The sequence below is a fragment of the Thunnus albacares genome, chromosome 4, assembly GCF_914725855.1.
Source record: "Thunnus albacares chromosome 4, fThuAlb1.1, whole genome shotgun sequence".
Lineage (NCBI taxonomy): Eukaryota > Metazoa > Chordata > Actinopteri > Scombriformes > Scombridae > Thunnus > Thunnus albacares.
In genome coordinates, this window is record NC_058109.1 from 30,974,660 (window position 1) to 31,000,763 (window position 26,104).

A 26,104-nucleotide genomic window follows, 5' to 3' on the forward strand; every position below is an offset into this window, starting at 1 on the left:
TGACTCCCTTCAAGGAGAGGAGTTAAGGTCCGTCCAAAAAGGTGCTAGATATGCCGCTAGCTGCTTTTAAAAGAAAAATTGGTAAAGGGGTCTGAAAAGTCACTACATCTAGCGACAAAGTCGATAAGTTGGCAACACTGAAAGTAAAGGAGCCCTGTAGTGTAAGGCATTTACCGTCATTTCTGAGGACCAGTGGTGTAGGAGAGCTGAGCACCTTCTCCCTTGTGACGGTATTGTTAACCACACAGGTATAGTTGCCCACATCTGAGGGTTCCACTTTGGCGATATACAGACTCCCGGTCTCTTGAGAGATGAACCGACGACTGTCTTGTTGGACAAAGTATGGATATTCATTGAAGATCCATGCAAAAGTCAGCCCTGGAACATAAAGGAAACCATTAAACTTTGCATTGGTCCACTGTCATTACTTGTTCTCCGCACGACTGATTCCATACTTATTAGATTTATTAGAACTTAAAATGTTAGTATATAACACAACTGTCCTCCCCTTATCACAGTTTCCTTGGGATGAGATACCAAGACATGGTAAATGTAATAACTATCAGTGCAGAAGAAATGGGAGACCTGAGGAAAGGGAGCGAAACAAAATGGATTACAGCGCGTCAGTGGCCCTCCCCTGACACATGGCCTCCATTCACGAGGTCCCTGAGTGACTTTGTTTGTGGGAGACATGGATGGATGGATGGACAGACTGATCTACAGAAGTAGGAATATGTTGTCATGCCCCCTCACAAGCAGCAGGTCTACCATAGGAAAAGGAGAGACCTGCCATGATGAATTACTGTGTCATTTTGAGAAGCGCACACTGCACAGATTTGCAGGAGTGAGATGCTCTGTGTAATCTACCACTTTGGAGGTGGGGGGCTCCAAGTCAAAAGGTGTATGCAGTGACTGTCAATCATATCCGATGCCCCCCTGAGGGAGCGAGCCTCGTGGCTTTGGATGGGATCACGCATCTGAGCTGGGTGCAGCGATGCAGATACAAAGCTCCTTCTGATTAGGCAAGCAGGAGCCACATAGTTCAGAGTCAGCATAACCTCCATCTGAACTATGTGGCTGTAATGAGCAGTGATAGAATTTTGCCAAGCAATTGTAAGTCAAGTGAAGAGTAGAAAAACATGCAATAGAAAAAAGACTTGTGTGATCAAAAAATCCTTCAGAGTAAACAAATGTCTATTTTTGAGCACAGATGTGACAGTATGTTCGCCCGTCATCTGTATGATGTGATAACTAACGTGGTAGTGGAGGAGAAGGCTTTTGCAGAAGCCAAAGCCAGTGAAGCGCAGTAAAAACCAGAAGGGATGCCTCATAGGTGTTGGATGAAGTTCAGTGGAGTTCAAGGTTGTTTAGCACATCAATTATTTCAAAATGCAAGAGAGAAAGAGAAAGAAAGAGTGGAAAGGAATAGAAAGAGAGAGAAAACCAGAGAGGGAGCATCAGGGCGAAAAAGGAAGAAAGGGACAGAAGGCTTGCACTACTTTACTTTCATTCACTTCTGAAAATGTGAGAAAACACAATAGCGTTATGGTTACAGCAGCCAACCGCGTGTAAGCCTATGTCAGAGAGGAAAGCTGTCAAAATGTATTTCACACAGAGTATTCCGACCCATTATCCCATAGACCAGCTGTACAATGCACTGCTCTACAAACTGTTCTCTTCTAAAGGAAATTGGTTGTTCCAATGTGCAAGCTACTGTATCCAGAGGGAGACAAGCTAGGCAGCAGCCATTGTCCATGTCCTAAGCTTTCTGCAGATATTCAGAAAGGCAGGACTGAGAAGTCTGCATCTTTATCTCCTATTTGTAGCCTCTTGTTTAAAGAATACAATCTTAGCTTGAACAATCAAAGCATTCGATTTGAATGTGTGGAGGTGCATTTCCCCCCCAACGGGTGGGGGACCCCCTCCTAAAATCTTGCCCTACAGCATCAGTTGATTTAAACTTAACAAACAAATAGTAAATTGGATAGCTTAAGTCCTCTAAATTCAGCATATTTTGACAGATAGATAGATAGACTGTATTCAAATTTCTGCTAGTTTAATATATTCTTGTTTAGTGGCAAAGCAAACACCAAAGAAAACATGAATTAGGACATTTGCATGAGGCTTTTTAAACCACTACTCTGTTTGGCGTAGGTTAAATTCACTAAACTGAGTTGATTTGAATAAAATCTTGAGTTTTACTGCTGGTTCATGCTGCTCCTTCACACCCGGTGACGCTCCTCTGCCGAAACAGTTGAAAGAACCATGAAAGCTGGAGTATATTGCAGACTTGTCAAGAGTCTTCATTTTACACCTACCGTTGACTAGGCATAAGATTTAGTCTCAGATGTAACACTATGCCTAGATGGTGCAACAGGTATTAATTCCACGTAGACGCATTTTACATCTTATGACTTACGACTTAGCAGTGTAAGTCTAACTGGTGCAACGGGCCCCTGGAAGTCACTATGTACAGGTCAAGAAATAGTCCAGCACATGACCCCTACTTGTTTTTTAGTCTTCAGTTTTTGTATGAACATACACAAATGCGATATAACGTGTTAATTGTGTTGAGCATTAGAGGTGCTAGTGGCCAGATTTTGTTACCTTTGGACAAAGGCTAGCCGTTTCCGCCTGTTTCCAGTCTTTATGCTAAGCTTCTTCTCATCTAACTCTCCACAAGAAAGTGAATAAATGTATATCCCAAAATGTTGAACTATTCCTTTAAGACTTATTTAAGAAACACATTGCTTTAATTAGAAACGTAGTTTGAATATAGAAACAACACAAACAAAACATCCCAGTAGAGATTGGTTTAGCAATGCGTGGTTGATTATTAAGATTATATGTAAACATAGTTTGGAGTAAGGAAGTATTTCTCCATTAAAATATGCAATGTGAAACAAGTGAAATTAGTTCTTACGAGTCATGCATGAATAGTAGATGACAGGCACAAAAGTGGCATGTGGTAAACATACCTCCAGAATGTGCAGGTGGTCCACACAACAGAACCACGCCTTGGCCCTCACGGACGTTGACAGCACTTCTCACCGTTTGGGTTTTGAAGGTATCGAGATCTGATGAATCAGATAAGGTCGAAATAGAATAAGACTGCAGCTCAAAGAGGTTAAATCATTAATAATATAGGGGTGAATATCTGACAGCTGAAAGTTTGTTTTTGTATAGCGTATATTCTCAAGGGTTTCTTTGAAAAGGATAGTTCTGAAACTAGGGACATAAGTTTTCCCTCCCCTCCCTTCACTGATTCACTGAGGCATGTTTTTGATGTTACATTTTGAGCGCTGGGACTTTAATAGGGCATCATTGATTGCCCTGGGACACCTCCTGACAGCCCGTGAAGCTTTCAAAGGCATCTAGGGTGCTGATGAAATACTGTAGATGATCTGACTTGGTGACGTTTACCCTGCAACGCTACGCTTTTGCACGAGGAAGAGATTAGGCTGAAATGGGATAAAATGAGTGGGGGGAGAGGAAACGCTGTGCGTGGACTGAACAAACACTGGGGAACGTGCATGACAAATGACAGTTTGCAGTGCCAGCAGCAATAAGTAACATCATTATTAAATGTGGTGTAATCTTGCACTTAAAAGCATTAGCTTCCCCATCAATACTCTCAGCACAATCTATCCCCTGCAAATGAATGAGCAGTTGCTGGCAGACAAAACCTAAACCTGGGATGATAAACCACCCCTGGCTTCATGACTGATGGAGGAAAGCTGCCGCAGTCCGCTCTGTACTCTGTCTGCACCCTCTGGCTAACAGCCTAGAGTAAGCCTTCCAAACACAAACAAAAGAAAGTCAGTGTGACCGATAAGGGAAATTAGGAGAGGGAAGATTATGGAGAGAAGTGGGACAGAGTGTTGGTAAGATTAATGAGCAGCTCTCTGATGACCGCAGTGGAATCAAACAGAGCCAAGTCATGGCAGGACACCGAGGAGGCCACAGGAGGGGATGGCTGACTTGAAATACAGACAGAGGCGATGTCCCTCTGATCTCACCAGGCTGCCTTAGTAAATACAGGGTCCATCTCCTATAGACAGTTATGATTCTGAGAAGCAGTGCTGGAGCGAGATTCACAAACCTGACAGATTGAAAAAGCCGAGCATAACAGCAGTTGATAATTATAACAGCAATGCTTTTGAAGCAGTGGGAGGTGAATCAGAGAGCTACTAATAATTACTTAGGGGACGAGGAAAGGATGACTCCTTCACCCGGATCCCGCAAAATGGCACAGAGGAGGGCAGAGATGTAGCTGGACTCCGTGCTGGAGGGGATATACTTTCCCTGGCCTCTGAGTAGAAGAATAATGGGCTTCACTGGAGTGAACTGACCACACACTGTAACTCTGAGAGCTAGAGGCCAAACTCACTGTAGCTGCAGTGATTCCTTTGTAAGCAGAATCAGTCTCTGCCGTATAAGAATGGTTGGCCTAGAGATTACAGAGAGCAACCATTACAGCTCGAAGATGATTGGTCTGGGCAGTGGCGCCACTCTATAGACATTCTCTGTTATTTATTGTGTCCAGAAGAGTTCCTGAGGAAATCTACTTTTACCTGCTCCAGAGGCAACAAAATGCAGCTGTCCATGTATATCTGCTAGTTTAAATAAAAATTATTGGGTCTTATTTTGGTACTGTAACTTTGGCAATTATTCTTTATTCTAAGTTTCCATATTTCACAAAACTATAGTAATTATGCAAGATCAAAGTTGAAGCAGGAAGTCAGTCAGTAAACTGCATGGATGTACAAACAGAGTTGGATGTGGCATTGATACTTAGCCTTGTTGCTAATTTGGTCCAGTGACCAACCACAATACTGTGGCCCAAAAAGCATTTTCCCCATAAACTGCCATTGTAAAAAAAGATGTCTGTAAAACTATTGACAAGACATCTTTATCTGCAAACAGGGTCAGTTGTTAATATTTGTATTTTAAAATATTAAACCATGAGCGTTTCAAATTTGCAAAACTATAAAAACTAATAGCCAGGAAAAGCTATTTTTATATGCGAAACATTATTCCAAAGTAAAGTCAATGGGCAGAGTGGACAGGGCTGGGGAGAGAAACATTAATGCACATGTGCAGTGGGCCGCACAATGCAGAATCAAACCAAGAAGGTAGAAAACATTTTTGACTCATGTGTTGGCCGAGTAGTTAATTCTAATGAATGGATGCCATCTTGGAGTCCGGTATTCAGTTCTAATAATAAACCCAAGCTGAACTGTGATGTATGATTAAAGCAGACAGTTTGGGTAATCATTTTACTGACGGTCTAAATGAGTGCTTGTGTGATCATTTCAGTGGTCAAGTTTCTTGCACTGTCAGTGTCAGTGTCACCATGTTCCCAGATCTCACAGTTTAATATGGTGATTACAATGTTATCATAACTAAGGATAATGGTCAAAACTGTGAAGATAAGAACCAGGTTGTATGAAACCAGAATTTCCCTTTAAAGGAACAGTGTGTAGGATTTAGTGGCATCTAGCAATTAGGTTGCAGATTGCAACCAACTGAATACCCCTCCCCTCCCCCTCCTCTTCCAAGCGTGTAGGACAACCTACGGTGGCAGTGAAACTCGTAAAAAACACGAAAGGCCCTCTCTAGAGCCAATGTTTGGTTTGTCCATTCTGGGCTACTGTAGAAACATGGTGGTGCAATATGGCAGCCTCCATGGAAGGGGACCCGCTCCCTATGTAGATATAAAGGGCTCATTCTCAGGTAACAAAAACACAATGATTTTTATTTTCAGGTGATTATTCACTAATTAAAACATACTTATGAATATTATATTCCATTTGTGCCAAGTCTGTTCTTCTTGATGCCACTAAATTCTACACACTGCACTTTAAGGCAGTGTGAAACAGATCAATTTTAATATGTATATCAATGCTGATGTTTGCAAGTTTGTGTAAGTCTACATCTTATTCAGTTGTTTTTATTACTGATATGACCTATGGGTGGACATTTGCTTATAGTTGGTGCAGCTGAATTTTGAAAGCAAACAAAGCCCGAAAGAAAGCGTGGCATTTCTATCTTAGGGCAGCGGCCTCATTACAAGGAAAAACAGAGTATCAGCCACACTGATCTCCGAGACCTCCCTCATTGTGCATTAGGCAAGACAATAAATGTCAAGCAGCTCTGCTCTTCACCCGGTCCCCACAAGTGAGATTCATTACCGGCTATAGGGATAATGGCAGTCCATCTCCTGAGAGGAAGTGAAAGGCTCTCTATCCTTGGGACATGATCAATAGTCAGCAAGCTTGATCAAGAGAGGAGAGGTGCCTCTAGAGTTCCTGTCTGAAAGTTAGGACCCCACTCCACAGCATTTTCCAACCCACCTTTTGTCTTTTAAGCGGTAGGCTGGCAGAGCAGTAGCCTGTCACTGTCTGATCCACTCACAATCTGCTGTATATATTATAAATAAAAAGTGGATGATGATTATAAAGATACAAACACTTCTTAAGCATTATTTGTGTTAGTCTCCTTTAAAGTCAGGATCACAGGAGCTGGCATATCACTTGGCAAAATATGAGTCAATTTGGACTGAGCATAGATGCTGTCAGAGCTGGAACCACTAATGAGAATCAATGGAGTTCAGAGGCAGTCAGAAGCTGCCTCACCCACTGTGTTTGTTGCAACTGACATTTCATTCGATTACCATTTCCCCTCTCGAAAATCTATTCCCAGGCAATCTAAATGAGAAATCGGAATAGTAAATGAAAAAAAAAAGAAAGAAAGAAAGCCTGGGCCACAACCATATTACATGCATGTCAGACCAATACAGAGCAAATACAAAGAGATGCCAGAATGTCATAACTGTGTCAGAGTTGTGCCAGAAACATGTTAGCAATTGTAGGATCACTTACATGCAAATTGGAGGCTGGCTCTGCGGCTGAGGATAGACCCCCACTTGGTGAAGGCCGTGCACTGGTACATCCCGGTGTCTTGGTCCTTGTCCAGGTTGCTAATGATCAGGTTGCCCCCAGACATGTGACGCCGGTAGTCATTCCCCAGATCAATGAGTGTTCCGTTTAGTGACCATCTAGAAAAACGCAAACACAATCAGTAGCTGAGCCCCCTGGAGATGCACGCTCACAGTATTTATCACAGGGATCGATTCGATCAGGCCGCCCACGTCATGCAGAGAAGATAAAGGTGAGTAATAAGAGTAGGGTTCTGTAATATTAACAGAGAAAGGTGAATGCTGTGTATTTCCCTTACAGCAAGTTAGGGGGACAAATGAAATGGAGAACTGCTATAGCTACCAGTTTTCACCTCTTTGACTTGATTTAAGTATTTTGTTTTTTTAATTTGGGCAAAATTCCAAAACTGAGGAAATCTGCAGTGGTGAGCATTGATTTTCCTACTTGCATAGTGAAGTGGATTTTATTTCATTGCAGTTTTAATTACCACCACCAAAGAGGTTATGTTTTTGATCCTGTTTGTAAGTAAGAAGGATATTTCAAAAACCTGTTTTTTTAAATACATTTTTAACACATTTTATTGACATTTGATGGAAATTTCAGGAGGATATCTGAATAACATGTTCATAGATTTCATTAAGGTTAGGGTAAATTTAGGCCAGGTAGATATCAAGGAAATAATGTTTCACAGTAAGAGTGAGCTTTCTGAAAATTTTTGCTTATTTTTAACTATGCTAACAGCATGGCTCAGGGGATGGGCTGTCTGTCTACCACTTTGGTCCATACAGAAATATCTCAATGAGTATTGTATGGATTACATTTTGTGCAGACATTCATGATCACCAGAGGATAAATCCTTATGACTTTGGTGATCCCTTGACTTTTCCTCTGGGGTGACCAAAAGTTGGACATTTTGAGGTTTTGAGTAAAAAGTCTTAACAACTATGGTATGGACTACCAGGACAGACATTTTTCTCCCCGCCAGGATGAATTGTAACTTTGATCATTTTATGTAGCACCGTCAGGACTTCATTTAAATTTGTCCAAAACTTCAGTTTGCGACCAAAACTAATTTCCATCAGCATCGGCTGTACTTTGTGTTTAGTGCTAATTAGCAACTGTTAGCACACTAAACTAAGATGGTGAACATGGTAAACATTAGCATGTTAGCATCGTCATTTAGCTCAAAGCATCACTGTGCCTCAGTACAGCCTCACAGAGCTGCTAGCATGGCTGTAGACTCTAAGTCTATTTTCTGTGTGTTCATCAATCACTACTTGAATGAAAAATGAATCCCACAACTGCATTTCTTTTCTGGATGAAATTTGATGTGGATTTGAATCCAAATGCAGATTAAAAATGTCTAAATATCTTGTATTGTTAAAAGGAAAGGATTGTACAGCCTTGGCAGAGTTATGCACTCTCTGAGTGCTTTCTAATTAGTTTATGTTTGTGCTTTTGTGCTGTTGACTTATTGCTTTCTGACACTTTCATATTGCATTGTCTACAGACCATTTCCTTCAAAGAAAGGTCACAAGATACTCTGTCATGCAAGCTCAGTTCAGGAAGTGACAACTATTAATCACAGCTACCAACACAGACAAAAGACTGAATAATGTTTATGCTGAAAAATGAAACTACTTTATATGTGATGTGATTCACTGAAATCTAGTCTGACGGTGACATATTTGAAGGAGATGTGATACCTATAGGAGCAGAGAGGGTAACAGGATTTTATCTCAGAATATTAGCAACAATGAAAGATTATTTTAACTTTTTCTATTAGAGTTTGAGAAACAAAGCATTGTTGGAATGCTGTGTGTAAGTCTGCCACAGAGAGAGGTCTGTGAAATGACAATTCCAATGATAAGGAGGAGAAGAAAATCAATAATATATTTTTTTTTCCTCCCAGGCAAACTAACAGGCAGTTAGAATGATGCTTCGCACAGTCTTAAAGCAAGTCATGGCTCTCCCTAGTTTCCTGCCTGACAGACTACAAAAGACAAAGCTGTCTTTCATCTTGTAGCCTGCATTATTCATCTTACAGTCTGTGCCAGTCACTTAATCTGACTGATTTTGTCACTGTTCCAACAGTGATATTACTTTTAAATGTTCTATACTTGTCATGACAAAGCTCATGTTTCTAAGAATATACAGTATATGAACATGCATACTGTGTAAGCATTTAAAATAAAACACACATTTTACTATTACAGTGTTTTTAGATGAAGTATTTCTTGTATGTCTTGATTTGAATTCTCAGTTGTCCTTTTCCTGCTCTGTTTGTCCCAAAGGGAGGATTATTGTATGTGCAAGAGGGGAGGAGGTTAAAAGGAAAGGGATGGGAAGCTAGTTATACTTGCAGCCACCCAGCATGATTGAACTTAATGGGAGAGGAAGGTGGGTAGCATGGACAGATCACACACCCCTGGAGCAGACAGCTGGCTGAGTGTGATGGTGTCTCTGCACCGTCGACACAATCAGTAAACCACTTTCCTGCTCTTGCTGCAGATGGTGACTTTGATATAGAAGACACAGGGAACCTGTCATCAGAAAGCCCATGTTTACCTCTGTCACATGAACACAGAAAAGGAAGCATAAACAGGAGCTAATGGGCTAGTTTCATTTTGCCTTTTAGTTTTTTTTTGTAAATTCTTGTAAAATGTACTTTTTCAGTCTTTGTCATTACTGACCGCTTGTGAACACAAAAATAAACCTGCACTTGGCAACTTCTCACAGGGTGGCAGTGTGAGGTAAGTGGAAAAAAATGTGAACCATCACAATATGTGAAAAAAACATCAGCAAAACAAACTGTTTGCAGCATCTTTACAGGTGGACTTTAATCTCTTTATTAACAAGGGGACAAGAAAGGAAAACAATCTAACATTACTGGTGTGAAATGTAACCTTTTCTTGGAGGAGTGGTCATTCACTGCTGTTTGGTGCACTGTTAGAATTTTGTGCATATGTTGAAATTTGACATTTCTACTGGTTGTACAATGTTCCCATTAGTGATAATACACAGCAATGTTATTCAATTTGGAAAGAAAGGGTCAATATCTGTCTCAATCTCAGTCTGTTTGCAACGCCTCAATGATGAATCCAAGTGATTATAGCCGTACTAGAAATCATTCACTATTAACTATTCACTACCCACTAGGGTATTCTATGTAGAGAACTATTTTGTGTGTCAGAAGGCAAAATCAAAAAATTATTTGAGACACTTCTCAAGTCATTGCTTTCATCTGGCAGTCTTTATAAAGGGTTAATAAATTATTTACTACTATCTTTATAGATCAGTTATAAAACATTAATAACATCGACTTGTGGGATGCAAGTAAGCGGTCCTAAATGTTAATAAGTCATTCATAAAAGGTAAAATAATAAGTCTAATAAGCCAACTGCACATTTGTAATTATAAATAGTAATTAATAAATGGGTATAAATATAAAATACAATCAAGTCTGTGGTTTTAAATGTCAATAAGTCATTGATAAAGGGTTATTAGTTTCTCACTTTCTGATAAGCTGACAGCAGAAGTTACTCAGAAATCTTAATAAGTCATTAATAAAGCATTCTCTCTGCAATCAGAGTCTGCAGTCATAAACGTTAATAAGTTAATGTTAAATCATTCATAATGGATTTAGAGGAGTCTTCATATGAATTAAAGAACTAAAGAGACAAATCAAGTGTCATGCTGATGGAGGACAAACAGCAGTCACAACCTGGCTACTCACAACTTAAAACCCTTTATTATGAGGAGCTTTATTGGAAAGTGGTATTGATAAATCTTGGTTGGCGATGCATCACTCTTTTTGATAAAGGAAATTCAACTAAAGCAACTATAACAATAATCACTAATTAGTTTCCTGCAACTTGTGGCCAACCATCCTAGCAATATTTATCCTCTGTCTACATTACTATTCCTTCCCAAACTCAAGCCGCATCAGTAAACCAGTAAGGTGCAGCAGGCAGATCAAAGGTCTTAATGGCAGCACAACCCAAACTGACACATTGAATCTAACACCACACCAGAACGAGAGAAGCTTACAGTAAGTCCAGGAGAACAGTCCCATTTGCTGTGGTGTGCTGCAGGCGCAGGCTGATCTGAGCATGCTCTGAATGAACTCTCCGTGACCTTGAGGTTCACATCAATTTTGCATGAGTTCTTCTCATCAAATAGACTGGGGATTGTACTGCAGCACTGGCTCACCTGGCTCTCCTTGAGGCCAGACACCCACAGAGACGGCAGTGACCACACAGACCACATACCGTTCGCATTCACGCACACACACACACACACACACACACACACACACACTTCACACGCACATGCAGAGCTTAGAGCTGGTAATGGAGATTCAACTGCTGACCAGGGTACTCTCTTCAATTATGTTTAGTAGGTTATTGCTGCTGCTTTTTAACAGATTGATGTTCATTTGACTTTCAAGCCAAATGTAACATAATAAATACTCCTAAAACCACCCTGTATCAGTGTGAGTGTTTTTGTGCGTGTGTGTGTGTGTGTGTGTGTGTGTGTGTGTGTGTGTGTGTGTGTGTGTGTGTGTGTGTATATGTGTATCTGTGTGTATCAGCTTATAAAATCCTATGGAATTAGTGAAACATTACCAGAGACACAGAACATGTGCACACAGTGTAGACATACATTTTGTACCTGCATGCACACAGTCACAAACATTTTTGGTAAGGCCTTTCATAACTACAATTTATAGTCTGGATATGAAGCTTTTATTAACATTAAAGTAAAATAAAATAAACACATGCATCCATGAGTAAAAAAAAAACAGAAATATAGTTTTTATTTAGAGTTTAGCCAGTTGGTTTTAAAAGGATCTCATTAGCCTACCTTGTAAAAGGACAAATGACCTCCGAAAAGGTAAAAATCTATTTGATTTGAAACAATTTCTAGATTCAGTGCTGTTATCTGCCTCTATGTTGCCACTGAATTCATAACAAAAAAAATTACATCTTCAAATCATCCTCTCAGTTCTATTTATGTCCCTTTTACCCTGTACTGACCCCTAAACAAAGGTAGAGTCATACATCTGCCTGAAGTCACATTACATGATAGCAGACACCAGCCGGAGTACTTTTTTATTCCCCCTTTCCAATCACTGCTGTGCCCTTGATCCTGTGTTACAGCAGATTCATAGTAAACACATTGACAGGTGTATTCATAACGCACAGCTCTGAGCCCTGGAGTGTGCTCTGGCACTACACTGGACTATTTGTCAACTGGAGAACTGTCAGGTTTCCTGTTCGTATATTTGCCGTGTCAGAGTGAGTGAGATGAAGGTGGAGGGGAGCATCACAGTGTCTAGAAAAGCCAGCTGAATTCACTGCAGCTTATGATACAACAATAATCACTAAGGTTTATAAGGAAGTTTTTATGTTTAATTTAAGGTGTTTCCACTCTTCATCATCCATGCCTTCTTAGGTTAGTGGTTTCCTGAATTTTCCATAATGCTAGTCTGCAATGCATTCTGGTCTGCTGAATCTTGTTCAGTGATTGATTTTTCCATGCTTGCTGAGCATTAGTGCAAACTGATGAGTCCGTAAAGCCAGTAAAGCATTTTGTTCTTTGATTGACAGTCCAATACTGAGATACCAGTAATGATTTACCCCAATTAAAGGATAGGATTGGTGATATTCTATGAGTTTCTTATTGTCAAAACATCCTGCAAAAATTCTACAAAAATCAATAATGAATTAATCTTGCAAACAAGTACTGTCTGTGTATCCAAAACCTAATATATCTTATTCCTTTATGTCCTAGAGCTCCATTATTGTCCAAAAACTTTTGTATGAGCCACACTTTTACGCTGGCTGATATATTCCTACATTAACATGAACACACACTGTAATTTATTTTGAGTCAATCCTACATAAACTGTAAATGCCCGCTATTGAGCACCAAATGTGTCTACAACTGAAAATAGTCCCCAACAAATCAACAAATGCACTATTTACTTCTGTCTGAAAAATGTTTGTTAAAAACTACAGTGCTATGAGAAATTCACTGAGCTTTTTTTTTTTTTTTTTTTTTAAAAAAATAAAACTATATATTTTTGACTCCTTTTAAATGTCTTCAGTAAGAACAAATGGGCTTGGTGCCGAGTGCCACAGAGAGGGCAAGAAAGTCATAAAGTATTGCAAGGCATATTGTTGGTTTTGGTCTTTTCAAGGGATTTGTTGGCAATAAGAAACATATAGAATAACACCAGTGATATCCTTTAAGCCTTTTTTTCTTTATGCAATAGTATACACTTCTATAAAGATATACTACACAGTGTATCTATGCAAAGATCTATAATTGAGCCATTTGGCATGGTCAGTCTTAGACTACTTCTCAGAACAAGTAATGCGCCACTACCATACTATACTATGCTATACTATACTACACTGTTACCTAGTACTATAGGTTACTCTTACTCATATTTAGCATTACTACCAACTATGCAGTACACTTCATAAAATATAGCCCTTCTGAAAATAAAATGGATCCAGATAATGCATGACTAAACTCATATTTTAACAGTAGTAACTGTTTTAAGATGGATGTCAAGATGGTACATCTATAACTGTGGGGTATACAGGAAAGCTGAAACAGCCCGTTCTGAATGAACTGCCTTGCTAGATGCTGCAGGCATGTGTGAGGCTCCCAGCAAGGGTTAACATCAACTGCTCTGACAAATTCAATATTGTCTGGCCCAATTTTCTGTATGGATATTAAACCAAATGGATGAAGTTTTCTTAATAGCAGCAGTAACTAAGGAAATTAAGTGTAAAGCTCTGAATGTAATACCCTCTTTCTTGGAACATCTAATTATACAAATACTCTTCATTTGCAGGGTCTAGGCCCATGCATAGTTTTCAGAGTCTGGTGAAAGTCACAGCATGACCACTTCCTAAAGGCATTTTTTTCATTCTGCACAGGACATTTGAGGTTCTAATTTCAGTGTTAGTGAAATAAATTGCCAAGAATGTATGCTTTCTATTTTTTCATCAGGACAAAACAGTCCTGTCCTTGCCCGAAGGGAAACAAGTCAAGGACAATCAGTGTCAGAAAAACTGATGCAACCCAAATAAAGCTCAAAATATAACTCCTTCAACTAAGTAAAATTAAGGGCAGGAATCTTGTGTCTTTAAAAGCATTTCCAGAAATGTCAATCCACAGTGGTGAGAGTTTGCTCACTCAAACACCAAGCCTTCCTTTTAAACCTGGTTTCAGATTTTTTCTTCATAATTGAGGGCACTGACTCCAAGCAGTGGAACTGCTGACCTAGATGAATATCAGCAGTGTGAAATATGTGTTGTTTTGTCCTACAAACAGCAGCCGGGTCTCCCCCAAATGGTAGAAAATAAAAAAAAAAATAAGACAGGTGCCATAAGGCTAACTATAGAAGCAGGATGAGGTAAAAAAAAAACCCCAACAACTCTGAAATAAGAGCAACAGAAAGAGTGAGAGCTACAATTTTTTTTTATATTGATTAATCTAACAAATAATCATTTAGTCTATGAAATGTCAGAATTTTGTGAAACATGATGATCACAATATCCGAACAGCTAAGGTGATGTTGTTACAATGGTTTTCTTTTCAAATATTCTACAAAACATGATATTCTATATAATATCACATAAGTTAAAGAAAATCCTCACAATTGAGAAGCTGAAACAATTTATCGCTTATCAGTATAGTTGCAGATCTGACAATCGACTAGTCAATTAATGAACTTATCGTTTCAGCTCTGGAAAGAGGAGGGGTGCATAATTTGTAGCGTGGTATGACTGAAATATTTAAGTTGTAATGAACAACTAAACCTATATACTGCAGTCCTCTGATTTTAAAATCAAAACTATTGCTTATTTACACATCCAGTGATATGTCCTATGATAGTCTAACTACAGGTTAGAATGAGTCAAATATTTGATCTCCTTTTAGCTCTGTTTTGGTTGCCACAGGTTGACTCTTTAACCACTAAATGCTATATGTTCACCAGCTATTCTCTAATGTTGTCTGTCTGCTGTTGGTGTGGGGCAAAAAGCAGTTCATCAGTCAGCTTATCAGAGCTTTTTAACTCAAAACAGGTGCCTGCTGCTGGAAACGAGGTTGATGAGAGCGGTTCTCAACCAAAACATTAACAAAAAATTTAAAATTAAAGTTGCAGGCCGTAAAAACCAAAACAATGAGATGAAAGAGACTTATTGAAGATAATTCTCTGTGGGTTTGTCACTACCAGTGACTCCTTCTACATTACACATCATCATCTGATCCACTGTTCATATAAAATATTGGTTAATGCAGCTTTATTATGACAATAATCTGTGCATACTGTAACTGCTCTTGTAATATTATGTCAGACTTCAGCTTACTCAGCTGGAAGGAAAGTTGCAGATAATATTGAAAACATCACCATTTGAACCTGGAAAAGAGAACTTCTTGAGCAACACAAGTGAATGTCAGAATCCCTTAAGTTGCGGGTGAAATAATGCAAGTGATGGTTTCTACTTTATCCTCAGAATAGCTCAGGTTGCACAACAAGTATAATGATAGCCCCCCTCCCAACTGCTGTGCCTGGACCATGTTTTCAGCACAGACACATTATAGGAAATGTAAGCATTTAACAGAATGTCACTCACAAGGTTATTGCCTCTCTCTCCTGTTTGCTGTGCATCTACATGGTGCTGACCAAGCTCCGAAACACAATCTACCACAAAAAACACCGCCAGCTGCCATTTTCAGGCAGGCTCCCTGCACCGCCCAGGAATAGCCAGAGAGATATCAAAGGATCTACGGTGCAAATGAGTCGCTGGAATCTCCTTTTCTCTCCTAATAATTTCTTAAGCCATGCACCATATTATAAATCATCAGCTTTAGTTGTACAGTGGCTTAAATCTTATCATTAATAAAATTAACCTCACTCATATCAGAGGAGTTGGCATATTCATCAACCACAGTAGCAGGCCCCTGACTCTAACTCTACATCACAGCTCAGGCTGAAAATAGATAAGCTTTTTTCAATTAGAAATGGATGCTCAATTAAGCAGTAGCTCTTTGAAGCCTGTCTTTTTGCTGGATGGTGTGTAATCTCTCTTGAGCATTTATGTCCAGAAACGTTGTTCTTTAACAAATCAATAGCAATCAACACTATCAGCGCCATCTTTGATTTCCGTGGAAGCAGCAATGAAGATTCACAAGCAATTAAGAGACGATGGATTTTCACCATGTGATGCGGATGTAGAGCACAGCGCAGGTAGATGGCTAGCTGAAGCTCGTGGGGGATGGAACGTTTGATGTGGTAATTTACCTGTACTGCGGAGAAGGGCTCCCTTCTGCCTCGCAAGCGATGGTAGCTTGCTGGTCTGGGGAGTTGATCGGTAAAATGAGGTCACTTGGCTCTGTCCTCCATCTTGGCCCTTGAAATATGACATCCTCTGTACAGGCTGGGGAAAGGGGAGAAAGTCTGTAGTAGTACAAGCCAGGAAATTGTCTGTTTGACCTTAAGAGAAAATACTGGAAGAATTCAGCAAAATCATAAGTAGTGGGAGGAGAAATAGTTAATCTTGCTGAAATACAGCAACTTTCTCACATTCTGTGTATATTAGTTTTAATACACTATATGTGCAACTCTTATTCTCTGAACAGTTTTGTTATTTACAAAGACAAGCAAATAAATACAAAGGATTATTCCCATGATGTTATGTGTACATTATTTGCTTGTCTCGCTGTGAGTAAAGTAAATCCCACTTATCTGTGACATTAACTGCTAATGCAGATATATTTGGTAACTGTTTCATTGTATGCTACTGTATTTTTCAAACGAGCCTGACACTTGAAATAGTAAAGAAAAAAACAAACAAACACTGGCACGTATGTGTATTTACCCCAGCTTTGCATACGGAGCCTGATTTCCATGATGCCAGACCTCACTCTTTCTCACTTTATCATAATGATATATCATCATATTGTTGCTAGCGTGCAAGAAGTGATTAATATCCCATGTAAAAATGCAACTAAATAAATAATCCTGCAAATATGTCATACAATGCATGTAATTACTGTGTAAATATTAAACTGGCTTGGGAGTTTGGGACAATTTTATGCGGTTGCACAGAGCTCACATATACTGAGTGATACAATTAAACTTGTTTCCTGTTAATTACTTGCCAGAAACAGTATCCTAATGTTAATAATAGTTAATAATAATTGAGGACTAAAGATGAGGGCTAAAGTCTACAATTAGTTGAGTACTGAAGTAGAAAGTCAATTTTCACGTTTCCTCGGTAATGAATGGTTCCTTGTAAGTGACAGCACTGATAAATAAAGCAGAGTTATCTTTTTTTAGATCCTCTATGTCATACTCCACATGCACCGGTTAATTGAGGCCATAAGGATGCACTCATCTGCCAGCAGCTTAAAAGGAAAGGATGTGGAACACAATCTGGTATAAATGAAAGCAGAGTCAGCAGACGGCCAGAGTAGGCCTAATTAATATCTACTGCTAACAGATTGCAGCATGTGGCTAACAGTTCTACACATGGTTTTAACCAGTCGTAATACGTCAAGGAATCAACACATATTTCATTGTGTGATAGATTGAAAAACCAGATATGACAACAAATCACAGCAACTCTTGGTGGCTGTTGAGAAATATGGAGATGTTACAATTAGCTCCAAACCACCCTCCAACTAAATATTGTTAAATTTGGGCGAAATCTGACACTGTCAGAAAACATTATTGTGGAACTAATAAATGATCAAACAACTGGCATCACATCATGGCTTGAACATCAAATTAATTCACTACAGCCTTTATTTAATTCAACAGCCTCTCCCTAATGTGAATTTGAATAAAATGCCATGCAGGCTAACATCTAAGGTTGTCATTGTATTTTGTGGGGTTGACACATTGTCCCGGGATACAGAGCCAGACAACATGACACTTCAGATGTCATAATGAGTGTTATCAGCTGCAGTGATTTTTGAGGGTTTTCAAGTGTATGATCACTGAACACTGAATAAGAACTAGCACCTATGGACAGTAACCATAGCCTTGCTAAAAACATGCGCCGTCCGTTAGGAAGGTGAGATTGCTCGGATCTCGCTCCCTTGAGTGCTGGGCGTGAATTACCCATGAGCCAATTTGAATAACATTCATTGGGATTTACAATGTCATTTGAACAAGGGTTGACATTCTGCTGGAGTGTCTGTGTTTCTGCTGCTTGAATCCCAGGCGGCCACAAGGGCAGAGTGAAGCACGGAGGCGAGTAGATTGTGCTAAAATGCAGGGCTGGATTCATTGCATGGATCCCGATAATGATCTGGACAGGCCATAAACAGGAATGGGATTGGACTCCCAGTTGTCCCTGACAGTGTACTGTAAATGTGCAGCAGGACACTGCTCTAGGGAGTGGTGAAGGACATCATACCAGAACGCTGTACATGTAATGACTGCAGCTTAATCAGTGTAACCTTTTTGGTCCAGAAGAAGAGGTTTTCTGAGGTTATTTACCACTGTTCTGATTCTGTCTCTACCTCACTAATGGATAAAATTGTATATCGCATACACATACTTCTTACTAACAATGTGATGTTATTTTTAACATCTAAACTCAGAGACGTGCATTTAGTCTAAGGTACTGTGGAACAACATAAAAAAGAAGAGCACTAATATCCTTGACTAATGAATATGCTTTGGAAAATACACATTTATTAGCAGAGATGTTATCTTGACATAAACCATGACAACAAGAGCAGTGAGTCTCATATATAATACGTGTTAAAATATCTTACCTGCAAGGCATCCAGTGATTGATAGCAGAACAATTTGTTTCCATGGTAACATCATCTTTAGTTGCTGGGGGCTAATAAGACTCTCATCCAATTGCTTGTGAATGGAACGCTCCCCCTTGAATACAAGAATTTTAATCTGAAGGGAAAGTAATTATGGATGTGATTAAAATATGACATTTTGATCCAAATACGACAAGCATTCAACAGCAAAAAACACGATTATAGCACTTCTAAGTTACATAATTGGTTCTTATTATTTGGGAGTTATGTGAAGTGAATCTTGAGGAAGTGAGAAGAGATAGGGTAAAACAGCTGACAAAAACCTGAGGATACAACCAGGTGGCACAGAAGAAGAAACAGCTGCTAAATGGGTATGTTTTCTTCTACCTTGCGTGTTTCTCATCCCGCCTAACAAGCTCAATTCTGCCGCTTTAAAGAAAAGTGAGGAAGGAAATGATTGACCTCAAAAGATACATCTCTCTCCCCATTTGACTAATAATAGGAACTGGCAGACTGTGTATACCGGCACTCCACAAAATGCCACTTCATACTTCAACAAAGGATTTGGTGGCCGACTGAATGTAAGCAAAATGACTGTTTTCATTTTTGTACAAATGCAACATATTCCTTTAGATAAACAGAACATATGAGACGGTCACATACTGAAACAATAAATATGGTACATGCCATTTTCACCTATAGGGTTCTGCGATATAAATGAAAAATACTGCAAGATGATAAAAATTTGTCTATCTATTTAAAAGGGCGCTCCACCAGTTTTACACATGAGGACCAGTTATAACAGTTCGCACCGAGGCCATATTTTAGTTTGGGTATATTACCCAGCAGGGTTATATAAAATAGGACAAATACTAAGTCAAAACCTATTAGGTATCCATGGATACTGGGTAAAGTTAACCCAGTATTGAACTGTTGCTATACTGACCCAAATTGGTTTAATTTTGGCCCAGTGATTTTTTACATTTACATTTATTCATTTGGCAGATGCTTTTGTCCAATATTTTTGTCTGACATACAAATGAGGTATAATCCAAGCCACACTGGATCAAGGTGAAGCCTTTGAGAATAAGTGACATAACACTTAATAACACATGAGTGCCTGGCAAATTAATTTTTTTTAGAAAAAGAAAAAGCTAGATGGAGAGGGATGGAGAGAAAGAGAGAGGGCATATTAAGTGAGAAGGTACTCTGAGAAGAGGTAGGTCTTCAAGCAATTTTTGAAGACAGAAAGGGATTCTGTTGACCGATTTCAATTAGGTAACTCATCAGGAGCACACAGGAGAAGAGTGTGGATTTAGATTTCCTGCCTCACAGTGAAGGTAGGACTAGTAATGGTTCATTTGCAGATCGTAGTGAAGGCTCATAAACCTGAATGAGGGAGTTCAGGTAGGTGGGTGCCGTGCTAGTGCAACACTCTGTGGGTGAGCATTAGTGACTTGAACATAATGCAAACTGCAACAGTAAGCCAGTGGAGAGTAATGAAAAGAGGAGATATTTTAGTATGTAGGTTCAGAGATGGAGCGGAGTTCTCACGCAGCTTCACTGTCAGGACAGGACTTGTGGGCAGTCACCCGTGGGTAAGCTAGCTGTTGGTCAGTAATGATCAGTAAATACTGGGACATTTTTTATTCAAAATTCAAACTACCATTCAAATCTGTGAAATCAAGTAAATATTTGCTCTGTAATAATCTGAATTCAAAACTACAGTTCAAACTTGACTGAAATCCTAAAAGTCACTGATCTTGTTCTCTTTGCAAACACTACTAGAGAGTCATGCTCAATGGATAATCTTGACGCTAAACCATCTGAGAAGTAATATGTGGAAACTTGCTGACTTTTTAAAACGCACCTACCTAACAGTATCATTAACCTGTCACTCAAGTGAGGCAGCACAGACACCACAAATGAATGTAACGTCAGTTCTACAGCGAAGTTACGTGAGTTGCATTCATATGAATTTTAACAAAATATGTTTCAATTTTTTCAAACTTGACTTTTTGAAAAAGTGACAGCCCTAGTAAATAATACCTTCAAATAATAGGCTGGCTGCTTGTTTAAACCTCCAATGCCTTGTTTTCTCTTTCAACACATGTTAACATATGGATATGGTTGCTTTGGAGTTGTTGACGGAACGGGGCTATGTAAAGAAATGTTTCATTACATTACTTATTAACCTAATGTAAAAAGTTGTCGAGGAATTTGTAAAGTGTTGTAATAACGCTTTAAATGAGATATGTAACAAGTCATTAAATTACGGTTTTTGAATAACTTCATTAACTAAAATCCATTGGTTGTGTAGCTTGACTCATACAAAGGACTAAAACTCGGGATATCTCAACCTCTGCTGCATCCATTTGGACTTTTTTTTTTCATTATGTCTGTTGTGACTTCTCCAACTTTGTGGAAGCATGATACCAACTTGCTGGAGCACCCCTTTAATATCTCTAGTATACAGCCATTGTTGCAAATCAAAGAGCTGGGCTGTTGCATGGCAATACTAGAATTCTGAATCAATGTAACGAAGTAGAGGATTTTCAGATAATGGGTTCTTTCAGATAACCCATCCAACCAGTGATCAATGACCTAAATGGCCTTTAAAACTTCTCTCATATGGAAGTGGAACCAGGAGCATTAAGACTGTAATTGTAGTATCAGTGGCACAGGAGGGGCTTTGCTCAAGCTCTGACCTACATCACAGTAAGTGGAAACTGATACGCCTCTCAGGATTAAGAATTCAACCCAACCCCTCATCCTTACAACACTACCCTGTTGTGCGGATTAACCCAGGGCTATCTTTGGAATACTTGAAACAGACCTAAATACCACCACTCACTTGTTTCACCAACTTGTAACTGTAGGATTGTGGCTGTGGTCTGACATGAAAAGCATTGCTACATAATCTTATGGAGGAGTAAGAAGCAGCATCGTGGTGCTGAGCAGCCACACAGTAGAATCTACAGGGAGGATAAATCATCCCATTTGCATGATCATAACTTAATGGCCAGTGTTGGCTTAGCTCAACTGTCCTGGTGCCAGTAATTGTTCTTCATCTGGTGTAATTGCAGGCACAGCGAGATTCAGAGTGGATTTCCTGGTGTCTCTCAAAATTTAGGGGGCGTTTTGCCACTCTAAAAACCCATCACATTGGATTACACGGTTTGAGATTCTACTGGAGGAAAAAAAATGTGTGCTGCATTTTTCAGTTCGAGTGCAGTATTAACTGCCATCCGCTTTCTGGAGGATCCAACCTCGTCATCCCAACCCATCAGTCCAAAAAGCTTCCAAGATCCTGAGAGGAAAATCTCCTCGAAAAGACTTTCTCTGCAAGTTGGATGTTACACAGTTCATGGCAGTGTCTCCACTGATATGATGGATACTTTTCTCTGAGTGCAGCTTTATCCTGCAGTCTGTAAAACCTGCACTGACATTTTCATTTTTTGAACATTTTCCTCATATAATTGTTATTTCTGAATTAATGCTTTGTTAAAGGGCCCAATATATGCCAGTTTTCCAGCCGCCGTTTAAGAAGGGTGTGTCACTCTGCTTTCAGGAAATTCAGCGGCTCTCAGCTGAGTCACAGTTAAAAGTTATAATTCAAGGGAACACACTGAAGAGTTGTCTTTTTCGGGAGAATAAATGCTCAAATTAAAGGAAAAAATTCCACTATTGACCTTGAAAAGCCTGCATCAGTGGCAAACCCTACAGTAATGTTCATTAGCTGAAGCCTTTAATAATTTCAAAAGGAAAAGAAAGAAACAAACAGTGGACACTGATAAAACTGAAAGCAACTCCTCCTGGGCTTTGTGGCGATAAAGGTGAGGTGGCATTTTCTCTCTTGGCTCTCTCAACTGAAATGATGAGCAAAAGATTGCTCTGCCAAATGTAATGAGGCATCACACTTTCACCTCCACAGAAGCTAAACATAATGGAAGTCATTGGCTAAACGCATTCCAGAGTAAATGAGATGACTTCTTGGTTAGTGGGGCTGTTGTTTGGCACATAATTGATAGGAGAGGTGGTTAAAGGCATCCATTCTCCCCCCTAGGGCAGCATAATTGCAAAAGAATCTAATAAGGGAGGGAGGAAAGGAGAGAGTTTCTATCGTAGGGGTGTGCAAACTCAAAGTCTGTATTCAGATCACATGCAGCACACAAGCAACACAGAGCTGAAGGGACCAGATATATCAGATATTGTAAGAACCCCTCATACTCCTTTCAAATTGAAGACCAGTGGCAGGATGTATTCACTACAGTATATGATGCATTCATTCCCACTGAGTTATTGTCTTTAATGACAATGTGCTGCCATCTCCATTAAATCACTCAGCAAGAGAACCTGGGAGACAAGGATCTGCCACCAAGGACGGACTCAATCTGAACACGCAGCTGCTCTGTGGTTTTGCCAATGAATGAAGAATTCACAATTAACCATGCACTGATGCCTCTGATTTACTCTGACTGACTGAAGACCTGCACAAGTCTATTTCACATGAGCCAGGGAAGATTAAAAAAATAACTGGAGTGATTAACAAATAAAGGCACAGCTTACAATACAATATCTGTATTTCACGGCTTCGGCTGCAGCGAAATACTTGATGAAAAGAGGAGCAAAGGAGTAATTGTTCTGTATCGATTGTGTCATAACTACGCATCATCTTAGGTGAGTGAATGATGCTTCCCATGACAAATGATGCATTAAGGTTTCAAATATGAAGCCATTTCATTCAATTGCACCCCACCCACCCCACCACAACTCAATCTCAACAGCTGTTACATTAACATTCATGAAAGAATTGGTTGAATGCATATTCTCTCTTGAGGTGTTTTCTCCTATTTCATTTCAAGCAGCCAGGCTGAAAAAAAAAAAAAAGTAACCACTTCACACGTGTGACTGACATGTCACACTGCATGTATGAATAAGACAGCATGATTAGGACTGTGGCTGTAGTAAGGTATGAATGCTGAATATGGACGGGGCTCCATGAAAATAAATATTCGTGTGAAATGTGCCACTCCAGTGAAAAACAGGGACATTATAGCACTTAACACTCAACATGTTTTTTCACACAAAATACATAAAAACTGTCATTTCTCATTCACTTCTAATTCCTCTTTTCACATCGTTTTTAAAATACATTAAATATCTGTTTACCATAGTACAACTAAACATCTGGGCAGGCCGCTCCTCAGACCTTATACAGCTGTGTATTTTCATGCGAAAAATCACTGAATCCCTGGAAGACAGCAGGACGCCCCCAGTGACTCCCTCCGATGTTAAACACGGCTGCATCCCTCAGCTGCTGCCTAACGCAGGGCAGGAGAGTAAGTGCACTTAAAAGAGAGGGAAGCAACGATCCATTTCTCAACCCCATCATCAGCCAGGCACATCCCCAGACCCTCATCCTAGATACAGCTGCAAACACAACTGGAGGTCAAGGATGAGGAGCAGGAGACACTCACACAGGCTCTTTACTTTTTTTGTGTGTGTCTATGTGCTATTCAATCAATTTTACAGCCTTTCCGGAAAGAAACTGGCTGTACAATGTAATTGCCACTCTAGTTCAATCAAAAGGGTTTTCAAAGCAAATGGTGCTACAAACTCATCCCTGCACTGCCATGCTGGATATTACTGCGTTATAGAATAATTTGCTGCATGGCTTCAAAGACACGTTTCACCTCTCATTTGGCTACTGCTTGTTATTCTCCAAATATGTGCAAAGGATCTATAAATAAACATGAATAGAAGGGGGGAACGATTACAATCCCTGCTGAATAGCAGGATACTTTGAAGATGCAGCAGGCTGAGTGTTTTTCTCCTGCTGCTGGGTCTGTCCTTTTGCAGTCTGCGTGGAAAAAAAAAATAGTTGTGTGCAGACCACTAGTGGCCAAATATTTGGTTTTCCAGAGAAATGAGAGTGGAGCTCAGCTGTTAAGATAATGTCTTTAATAACACTCCCCTGTAGGCTGCAACTATATAATCCTGTGAGGATTTTTAAAAAGATGCTAGACAAATATCAGCATGGTTAGATATTAGATGGCTTACAAATACAATTCAGTAACATAAAACCAGTATTTAAATAATCCACATAAACTCTTTTACTCTGCAGAGACAAAAAAAAATTGCCTTTAACAAGTTGGAGAGCTTTTCTCCAGGCGTACAGTCCTGATGGTGCTTCTCTGTGTGACTGAGCAGAGCAGCACCATATGGACTTTGTCCTAGATGAGGGAAATTAGCCCCATCAGTAATATTCCCAGTAGGACCCTCCGAACCATTTTTGAGGCTCGACTAAAAACGCAATCATCAGCATCATGCATGTGTGACCACTATCAGCATGCACACTCTGCTCAGTGCCCCTTCCCCCGATTATAGAAAATTAGATAAAGACATCTCACCACGGGGTTATAGCTTTATAGGTTATATTATATTGCTCCATGAGTCACATTAAGTTGCATTTATCTGCAAAAGCAAAGGCAGCAAACTCAGCAGCACGCAGTTTAGTAGATATTAAAAAGAAAAGCAGGAAAATAACGCGCGAACATGCTGGATGATGGATGGATAGTTGATGGATGTGATGGATACTTACTTGTCCTAGGATGCAGTTTTTTTCCTCTTCATTAAACTGCTTTGATTGTAATTCCACTATCGGTTAGATGTGTTATTTCGGGCTCTAATGAGCGGATAACATTCTTCACAGCAACTCTTCTTCTCTCACAAGCCAAAAGAAGAGGTTGCTCTGTGCTCCAGTAGTGTTTGCGCTCTGCACTTAATTGTGCTCCGTCTAAGTGCGTCTCTCGGTGTTTGAGGATGTGACTAACAGGAGTAACCTCTGCCTCGGTAAATTCCAAAATCGGTGAATTTGCTGGCTGAGGAGGATACGCGCTATGCACCGGGATGTTCCTCGACCTCCTCGTATTACACTCCACGAGACGCTGCCAAGAAGCAGAGAGGACAGCGGTGCCTCTGAGCGGAGATTCACATTGTGCGCATCCCCGGGCTCTGCTCTCTTTGTGCGCAGGAAGAAGCGCCCACTGGTGACGCGTGAAAACACCCATCGCAGCACACACACAGTAATGCGCCACCAGCCTATAGGCACCTGCCATTCCTCGGCTTTAAGTGAGTGCACATTTGTTCCCTTGATATTTAGTGTTACGGAGAGAAGAGATCAAGTGGAAATTTGCAGAAAGATTTTGGAAATCATATCCGGTTAGAATAAAAGAAAGAAAGAAAGAGTCAGGGGAACATTCTGAAAATGAACTCAATCATTTATCACAATTACCAAACAACCTGATTTCTGATATTTAGTCGGTAAAAACGTTGTTGTTTTTTGT

The 26,104-nt window shown here is 39.8% G+C and overlaps 1 protein-coding gene across 1 annotated transcript in view; it reads right to left on the minus strand.

Annotated features, from left to right (window-relative positions):
- cntn3b (contactin 3b) overlaps positions 1–25,762 on the minus strand; it is a 55,046-nt gene extending 29,284 nt beyond the window's left edge. The window contains exons 1-6 of the mRNA XM_044350150.1: positions 25,360–25,762; positions 18,756–18,891; positions 16,270–16,405; positions 6,885–7,060; positions 2,979–3,077; positions 175–378 (exon numbers count right to left, since the gene is read on the minus strand). Of these exons, the coding sequence (XP_044206085.1) occupies positions 175–378; positions 2,979–3,077; positions 6,885–7,060; positions 16,270–16,405; positions 18,756–18,810 (670 nt within the window). The 5' untranslated portion in view covers positions 18,811–18,891; positions 25,360–25,762. The remainder of the gene's footprint in view (positions 1–174; positions 379–2,978; positions 3,078–6,884; positions 7,061–16,269; positions 16,406–18,755; positions 18,892–25,359) is intronic.
- Positions 25,763–26,104: the final 342 nt, after the last annotated feature.